We start from the raw sequence: 9,701 nt of genomic DNA, 5'->3' as shown, positions 1-9,701 counted from the left end.
TGTTCAGGGGCAGAACGACAGATTTTGTACCTTGTCAGCTCGGGGGTTTGAACTTGCAACCTTTCGGTTACTAGTCCAACACTCTAACCACTTGTTAAAGATATCCCCAGCTGTGAGGATCATTAGCCTGAGGAGCTGTCCAACATAAATCCCCTTTAGGTTCAGATTCCATTAATGAGAGGAACATTACACCTTTTAGATGGACATTCCAAGTGTAGAATCATATATAATGACTTAAAAAGAACTGTTGGGTAGTTGGTGGAGGACTGGAGCGTTCCAGGAGAGTTTAAATGGATTTAGTGAGTTGGTGAAGGTTGGGGATGTGGATGTGAAGAGGGGATCAGCTGTGGATCCATGGTCCAGGGAGAGGGAGGGGAGGGGAGGGGGGAGAGAGGGGGGGTGACCCTGGGCCAGGTGGAGAGGTGGAAGGGAAGAGGTAGAGGAGGAGAGGAGAAGGACAAAGAGAGATGGAGGGGGAGAAGAGGAGGAGGAGAAGGAGGAGAGGAGAAGGACAAGGATAGATGGAGGGGGAGAGGAGGAGGAGGAGAGGAGAAGGACAAAGAGAGATGGAGAGGGAGAAGAGGAGGAGGAGGAGAGGAGAAGGACAAAGAGAGATGGAGGGGGAGAAGAGGAGGAGGAGGAGGAGGAGAGGAGAAGGACAAGGAGAGATGGAGGGGGAGGAGGAGGAGGAGAGGAGAAGGACAAAGAGAGATGGAGGGGATGAAGAGGAGGAGAGGAGAAGGACAAGGAGAGATGGAGGGGGAGAAGAGGAGGAGGAGGAGAAGAGGAGAAGGACAAAGAGAGATGGAGGGGATGAAGAGGAGGAGAGGAGAAGGACAAGGAGAGATGGAGGGGGAGAAGAGGAGGAGAGGAGAAGGACAAAGAGAGATGGAGGGGGAGAAGAGGAGGAGGAGGAGGAGGAGAGGAGAAGGACAAAGAGAGATGGAGGGGGAGATGAGGAGGAGGAGGAGGAGGAGGAGAGGAGAAGGACAAGGAGAGATGGAGGGGGAGAAGAGGAGGAGGAGGAGGAGGAGAGGAGAAGGACAAGGAGAGATGGAGGGGAGAAGAGGAGAGGAGAAGGACAAGGAGAGATAGAGGGGGAGAAGAGGAGGAGGAGAGGAGAAGGACAAGGAGAGAAGGAGGGGGAGAAGAGGAGGAAGAGGAGGAGAGGAGAAGGACAAGGAGAGCTGGAGGGGGAGAAGAGGTGGAGAGGTTAAATCACACGGATGTTCCCCCTCTCTAAATCACTCAGTCCCTCTTTCTTTCACTCTCTAGCTCTCTCTTTCTCTTCCTCTGCTCTGCTCTCCTCTGCTCACTCCTTTACAGTGCACTAGCTACCCATTTCCTGTGACCTCTCACCTCTCAGAGAATGAAAAGAGAAGAAAGGATAGAGGCAGGAGGGAAGGAGGAGGACAGAGGGAGGTATCTGTACAGACTCATCAGCCCTGGGAGACTTAAGGCCAGTCAGTCAGGCTGTCTACCATGGAGGTCCTTCTCTCTCCTCTGACCAGAAAGACCATCTGTCCAGAAAGTCACTCTGAAATATTTGATCTTTATGGTTCTGAAGTCCAGGTGTTTCCTCCCACTGTTCTGCTGTTTACAGTATGTTGCTATGTATCTGACCTATGATGTGACGTTACAAAATACATGTTTTAACATTTCTCCTCTCTCTCTCTCTCCTCTCCCCCTCTCTCTTCCCCCTCTCTCTCTACTCCCCTCTCTCTCTTCCCCCTCTCTCTCTACTCCCCTCTCTCTCTCTTCCCCCTCTCTCTCTACTCCCCTCTCTCTCTCTTCCCCCTCTCTCCTCTCCCCTCTCTACTCTCCCCCTCTCTACTCTCCCCCTCTCTCCTCTCCCCCTCTCTCTCCTCTCCCCTCTCTCTCTTCCCCCTCTCTCTCTTCCCCTCTCTCCCTCTCCCCCTCTCTCTCTCTACTCCCCCTCTTTCTCTACTCCCCTCTCTCTCTACTCCCCTCTCTCTCTCTACTCCCCCTCTCTCTCCTCTCCCCTCTCTCTTCCCCCTCTCTCTCTACTCCCCCTCTCTCTCTACTCCCCCTCTCTCTACTCTCCCCTCTCTCTCTTCTCCTCCCCTCTCTACTCTCCCCTCTCTACTCTCCCTCTCTCTCCTCTCCCCCTCCCCCTCTCCCTCCCTCCCCCTCTCTCTCTCTCCCTCTCCCTTCCCCTCTCCCTCCCCCTCTCTCTCCCCTCCCCCTCTCCCTCTCTCTCTCCTCTACCTTCCCTCTCCCCTCCCCCTCTCTCTCCTCTCCCCCTCCCCCTCACCCTCCCCCCCTCTCCCTCTCACTCCTCTCCCTTCCCCTCTCCCTCTCTCTCCTCTCCCTTCCCCTCTCCCTTCCCCTCTCCCTCCCCCCTCTCTCCCCTCCCCCTCTCCCTCCCTCTCCCCCTCCCTCCTCTTTCTCACCCCATCAGTTGGAGTCGGAGCTGGCGGTGTGTGAGAGGGAGAGTGCAGAGCTCCAGGAGCATGCTAACTGTGTCCTGCAGCAGATCGCTGACCACTGCCCCGACATCCTGGAGCAGGTGGTCAACGCCCTGGAAGAGTCCTGCTGACCTGTCAATGTCCCCGCCAACCACACTCTCACAACGCGTCGAGAGAGAGAGATGCCTTTATATTCGCGGTCCTTCATTTCCTGCCTTACCTGTTCTCCCAATATCTCTTTGGGGATTTGTTACTGATTTATTAACAATGATTTGTCAGATTGGTGCAACAATCCTCTAAATCTAAAACTGTTTGTGGTGAGAAGGCCTTCTTGAACCGTTCATGACGTTGAACCCTGTCTTTTTCTTAGACCTGACCACAAAACCTGTCCGTTACTAAGGTGTGGTCAACCATGTTATATTAGTGTTACTCACATACAGTTACTGCTTAGTTATTACACAGTTACAGCTTAGTTACCACACAGTTACTGCTTATTTACTGCTTAGTTACCATACAGTTACTGCTTAGTTACTACACAGTTACTGCTTAGTCACTACACAGTTACTGCTTAGTTACTACACAGTTACTGCTTAGTTACTACACAGTTACTGCTTAGTTACTACACAGTTATTGCTTAGTTACTACACAGTTACTGCTTAGTTACTACACAGTTACTGCTTAGTTACTACACAGTTACTGCTTAGTTACTACACAGTTACTGCTTAGTTACTACACAGTTACTACTTAGTTACTACACAGTTACTGCTTAGTTACTACACAGTTATTGCTTAGTTACTACACAGTTACTGCTTAGTTACCACACAGTTACTGCTTAGTTACCACAACATTACTGCTTAGTTACTACACAGTTACTGCTTAGTTACTACACAGTTACTGCTTAGTTACTACACAGTTACTGCTTAGTTACTACACAGTTACTGCTTAGTTACTACACAGTTACTGCTTAGTTAGTTACTGTCCTAATGGTGACTGTCCTAATGGGATGGGTATATCATTATGGCCAATATGAAGAGAAGCTGGAGACTCTGAATCATGGTCATGTACCCACTACTTATACCATTCTAGAATCCCTCCTACAGCTTTCTGTCCTGTCGTCCTGCATTCCACATGGAACCCTATTCCCTTTATAGAACCCTATTCCCTTTATAGAACCCTATTCCCTTTATAGAACCCTATTCCCTTTATAGACCCCTATTCCCTTTATAGAACCCTATTCCCTTTATAGAACCCTATTCCCTTTATAGAACCCTATTCCCTTTATAGAACCCTATTCCCTTTATAGAACCATATGCCCTTTATAGAACCATATTCCCTTTATAGAACCCTATTCCCTTTATAGAACCCTATTCCCTTTATAGAACCATATGCCCTTTATAGAACCATATTCCCTTTATAGAACCCTATTCCCTTTATAGAACCCTATTCCCTTTATAGAACCCTATGCCCTTTATAGAACCCTATGCCCTTTATAGAACCCTATTCCCTTTATAGAACCCTATGCCCTTTATAGAACCCTATTCCCTTTATAGAACCCTATTCCCTTTATAGAACCCTATGCCCTTTCTAGAACCCTATGCCCTTTATAGAACCCTATGCCCTTTATAGAACCCTATTCCCTTTATAGAACCCTATGCCCTTTATAGAACCCTATGCCCTTTATAGAACCCTATGCCCTTTCTAGAACCCTATGCCCTTTCTAGAACCCTATGCCCTTTATAGAACCCTATTCCCTTCATGGAACACTACATTTCATCACGGCCCATATCAATCAATCAATAAATCAATCAAATGTATTTATGAAGCCCTTTTTCCATCAGCTGATGTCTCAAAGTGCTGTACAGAAACCCAGCCTGAAACTCCAAACAGCAAGCAATGCAGATGTAGAAGCACAGAGGCTAGGAAAAACTCTCTAGAAAGGCCAGAACCTAGGAAGAAACCTAGAGAGGAACCAGGCTCTGAGGGGAGGCCAGTCCTCTTCTGGCTGTGCCGGGTGGAGATTATAACAGTACATAGAACTCATGTGAAAAGTAGTGCACTATATAGGGACTAGGGTGCCCTTTGGGATACAGCCTAGATCTGAGATCTGAGAATATGAATTGAAATGACCTTTGATGCCATTTCCTTGCTGCTACCTTTTGCTTTGGTTGTTGGAGATAGTTTGTTGTTGTTCCTCTATGATGCCGGTTCTCTGATGGTTTTGGGGAACAGGAAACCTCGTGGTGTTTTTGTTTCCGTTGTCACCCGTTGAAAGGTTAGAGTTAGGAGATGAAAAACAGCACTATTATTGAGACACTCAAGCAGCAACAGTATTATTGAGACACTCAAGCAGCAACAGTATTATTGAGACATTCAAGCCACACAAATGCTCACCACTCACCGTAACAACAGGGAAAGTATGTTTCAGCAATGATACCTATTCTGGCAGCGGGCTATTGATGTTGAAATACAGATCCAATTTATCTAGCTTTATCTGGGCTTTTAAAACCTCATAAGGACTCTTTAGTGTCTCATAGACTCTGAAATGTCTCTCTAGACAGGACTCTCTAGACAGGACTCTCTAGACAGGACTCTCTAGACAGGACTCTCTAGACAGGACTCTCTAGACAGGACTCGCTAGACAGGACTCGCTAGACAGGACTCTCTAGACAGGACTCTCTAGACAGGACTCTCTAGAAAAGACTCGCTAGACAGGACTCGCTAGACAGGACTCTCTAGACAGGACTCTCTAGACAGGACTCTCTAGACAGGACTCTCTAGACAGGACTCTCTAGAAAAGACTCGCTAGACAGGACTCTCTAGACAGGACTCTAGACAGGACTCTCTAGAAAAGACTCGCTAGACAGGACTCTCTAGACAGGACTCTAGACAGGACTCTCTAGAAAAGACTCGCTAGACAGGACTCTAGACAGGACTCTCTAGACAGGACTCTCTAGACAGGACTCTCTAGACAGGACTCGCTAGACAGGACTCCCTAGACAGGGACTCTAGACAGGACTCTCTAGACAGGACTCTCTAGACAGGACTCTCTAGACAGGACTCTCTAGACAGGACTCTCTAGACAGGACTCTCTAGACAGGACTCCCTAGACAGGACTCTCTAGACAGGACTCGCTAGACAGGACTCTCTAGACAGGACTCTCTAGACAGGACTCTCTAGACAGGGACTCTAGACAGGACTCTCTAGACAGGGACTCTAGACAGGACTCTCTAGACAGGACTCTCTAGACAGGACTCCCTATGGTGATGTTAGATGGTTAAACAGCAGACCCAGTTGAGAGTGTGTGTAGTTAGCTAAGCTAACCTAACCTAGCAGGTGTGACGCGCTGGTTCTTTCTGTTGTGGGAGGTTCTCTTCTGCACTGTTCAACCAATCCAGTAAATGTGGAGGAGGAGTTAAGGTGGAGTGTCGCCTTGCTGACGTCCGAAAGCAGAAGCCGCGTTTCATTTCCCGTGAAAACCAGGTGGTCGTTAGCTTATGGATCTCCCCTGATTTAGAGCCGCAATGAGAGCCGTATGGAGGTCACAATCCCACAGTTTCCAGGGGAGTATGGCCTGGAGACACAGAGGGGATATTTACACCCAGCATGACTTCCTCTAGGAAGTGACATCATCTCAGTCAGGTCCACAGGCTGGTTCCTCCCTCTTTCCTTCTGATCTGTATTTACTTCTGTCTGTCTTTCAATCAGCATGGACATGAAAGACAGCAGGAAGGTGAGGTCACTCAGACAGTGTGTTGTAGTGATGACTCGGTGGTGAGCAGATCACTGTTTTATGTGGCTCAATTATAACCATCCCCTCTCTCTTCCCCTCTATCTCTCCCATCCCCCCTCTCTCTATCCCTCTCTCCCCTCTCTCTCTATCCCTCTCTCCTCTCTATCCCTCTCTCCCCTCTATCTCTCCCATCCCCTCTCTCTCTATCCCTCTCTCCCCTCTATCTCTCCCATCCCCCCTCTCTCTATCCCTCTCTCCCCTCTATCTCTCCCACCCCCCTCTCTCTATCCCTCTCTCCCCTCTATCACTCCCATCCCCCTCTTGCTATCCCTCTCTCCTCTCTATCTCTCCCATCCCCCCTCTCTCTATCCCTCTCTCCCCTCTATCTCTCCCACCCCCCTCTCTCTATCCCTCTCTCCCCTCTATCACTCCAATCCCCCTCTCGCTATCCCTCTCTCCTCTCTATCTCTCCCATCCCCCCTCTCTCTATCACTCTCTCCCCTCTATCTCTCCCATCCCCCCTCTCTCTATCCCTCTCTTCCATCTATCTCTCCCATTATCTCCCCCATTCTATCCTCTCTCTATCCATCTCTTCCTCTCTTTCTTCCCCATTCTCTCTCACTTTCTCTCTATCCCTCTCCCACATTCTTTCCCCCATTCTCTTCCGATCCTCTCTCTCTCTATCCCTCTCGTTCCTCTATCTCCCTCATCCTCTCCTCTCTCTCCTCTCACTTCCCCTCTCTCTCCCCCATTCTCTCCTATCTTCCCCTCTCTCTTCCTCTCTCTTTCCCCCATTTTCTTCCGATCCTCTCTCTCTCTATCCCTCTCGTTCCTCTATCTCCCTCATCCTCTCCTCTCTCTCCTCTCTCTTCCCCTCTCTCTCCCCCATTCTCTCATCTCTTCCCCTCTCTCTCCCTCACCCTCTCTCTCCCTCACCCTCTCCTCTCTTCTCTCTCTCCCCCATTCTCTCATCTCTTCCCCTCTCTCTTCCCCTCTTTCTCCCCCATCCTTTCTCTCTCTCTTCCTCTCTCTCCTCTCTTCCTCTCTCTCATCTCTTCCTCTCTCTCTCCCTCACCCTCTCCTCTCTCTCTCTCTCCCTCACCCTCTCCTCTCTCTCTCTCTCCCTCACCCTCTCCTCTCTCTCTCTCCCCCCCATCCTCTCCTCTCTGGTCAGTCAGTCATTCTAATCAACACACTCACCGCTCCATCACTTCCAGGTGACTGAGGTTCTGTCTTGCATCCCAAATGGAACCCTCTTCACCATATAGTGTACTTCTTTTAACCAGGGCCCATAAGACTCTGGTCAACAGTAGTGCACTATGTAGGGAATAGGGTGCCATTTGCGATGCAGGCTGGGAGTGTTGAAACACCGATCTAAACCAACAGGTGCAGTCGACCACCGCAAACACTCACACTTCATTGTTCACCTTAAATGGTGTTTTGTGGTTGTAGCTCCTGTATGACACGGTTCATTCACTTCCCTTTGTGTGTCGTATTGATGGTAAATAGCTGGACTCACCCCGGTGATGAACCGCGGCCTTATTGCTACAGGTCTGGGACCAGATAGTTGAGTCTTCCTCTGTTCTCTGGAGATTATACTGTCTGTACATCTACATGATAAGACCTGGCTCATATCAGTCCCACCCTGCTTACTCTTTCTCTCTTTCCATACTCTTCCTCCTCTCTCTCTCTCTCTCTCTCTCTCTCTCCATCTCTCTCTCCCTCTCCACCCCTCTCTCTCTCTCTACCCCTCTCTCCAACCCCTCTCTCTCTCCCTCTCCACCCCTCTCTCTCCACCCCCTCTCTCTCCCTCTCCACCCCCCTCTCTCTCTCCCTCTCCACCCCTCTCTCTCCCTCTCTCTCCACCCCCTCTCTCTCCCTCTCCACCCCTCTCTCTCCCTCCCTCTCCACCTCCCTCCCCCCTTCTCTTCTCTACCTCCTTCTCTCTCTCCCTCCTCTCTCTCCCTCTCTCTCTCTCCCTCCTCTCTCTCCACCCCTCTCTCTCTCTCTCTCTCCTTCTCTTTCTCCACCCCTCTCTCTACCTCTCTCTCTTCACCCCCCTCTCCTTCTCTTCTCTACCTCCTTCTCTCTCTCTCTCTCTCTCTCTCTCTCTCTCTCCCTCCTCTCTCTGGTGGTCAATGGTTCTGACCTGATGGTTATTGTTAGTCATTCTGACCACAGCTCATATAACAGTTAGAGACAGAGATGTGTCCAACACCTACTGAACACACACACACCACACACACACACATACTGCGAGAAAGCACACACACCTCTCACACACACAGACCCACAAACCCACATCAGATAGATAGAGAGCCAGGCAGACAGACATGAGTGTCATTCCTGTGGTTTCACACGGTTTGAGTCAGGGTCTTTCTACAGTCAGACACTACATATTGAACCCTTAACCTTCCACCATGATGTCACTTCCAGTCTAATGACAGTCTAACAGTATCAGAACCACATTGACTACAGTCTAACAGTATCAGAACCACACTGTCATTGACTACAGTCTAACAGTATCAGAACCACATTGACTACAGTCTAACAGTATCAGAACCACACAGACTACAGTCTAACAGTATCAGAACCACATTGACTACAGTCTAACAGTATCAGAACCACATTGACTACAGTCTAACAGTATCAGAACCACATTGACTACAGTCTAACAGTATCAGAACCACACGATCATTGACTACAGTCTAACAGTATCAGAACCACATTGACTACAGTCTAACAGTATCAGAACCACATTGACTACAGTCTAACAGTATCAGAACCACATTGACTACAGTCTAACAGTATCAGAACCACATTGACTACAGTCTGACAGTATCAGAACCACACTGTCATTGATTACAGTCTAACAGTATCAGAACCACATTGACTACAGTCTAACAGTATCAGAACCACACGATCATTGACTACAGTCTAACAGTATCAGAACCACATTGGCTACAGTCTAACAGTATCAGAACCACATTGACTACAGTCTGACAGTATCAGAACCACATTGACTACAGTCTGACAGTATCAGAACCACATTGACTACAGTCTGACAGTATCAGAACCACACTGTCATTGATTACAGTCTAACAGTATCAGAACCACATTGACTACAGTCTAACAGTATCAGAACCACATTGACTACAGTCTGACAGTATCAGAACCACACTGACTACAGTCTAACAGTATCAGAACCACATTGACTACAGTCTAACAGTATCAGAACCACATTGACTACAGTCTAACAGTATCAGAACCACACTGTCATTGACTACAGTCTAACAGTATCAGAACCACATTGACTACAGTCTAACAGTATCAGAACCACATTGACTACAGTCTAACAGTATCAGAACCACACTGTCATTGACTACAGTCTAACAGTATCAGAACCACACTGACTACAGTCTAACAGTATCAGAACCACATTGACTACAGTCTAACAGTATCAGAACCACACTATACTGGTGTGCTGTAGTCTGGAGAACAGGATGTGGAGAACAGGATGTGGAGAACAGGATGTGGAGAAC

The 9,701-nt window shown here is 48.6% G+C and overlaps 1 protein-coding gene across 1 annotated transcript in view; it reads left to right on the top strand.

Moving 5' to 3' along the window:
• LOC135515605 (ELKS/Rab6-interacting/CAST family member 1-like) overlaps positions 1-3,044 on the top strand; it is a 508,676-nt gene extending 505,632 nt beyond the window's left edge. The window contains 1 exon segment of the mRNA XM_064939228.1: positions 2,423-3,044. Coding sequence (XP_064795300.1) covers positions 2,423-2,560 — 138 coding nt within the window. The 3' untranslated portion in view covers positions 2,561-3,044.
• The last annotated feature ends 6,657 nt before the right edge of the window (positions 3,045-9,701 follow it).

Source organism: Oncorhynchus masou, chromosome 27, assembly GCF_036934945.1.
Source record: "Oncorhynchus masou masou isolate Uvic2021 chromosome 27, UVic_Omas_1.1, whole genome shotgun sequence".
NCBI lineage: Eukaryota > Metazoa > Chordata > Actinopteri > Salmoniformes > Salmonidae > Oncorhynchus > Oncorhynchus masou.
Note: the sequence above shows the minus strand (reverse complement) of the source record. Positions and strands in the feature narration are given on the sequence as shown.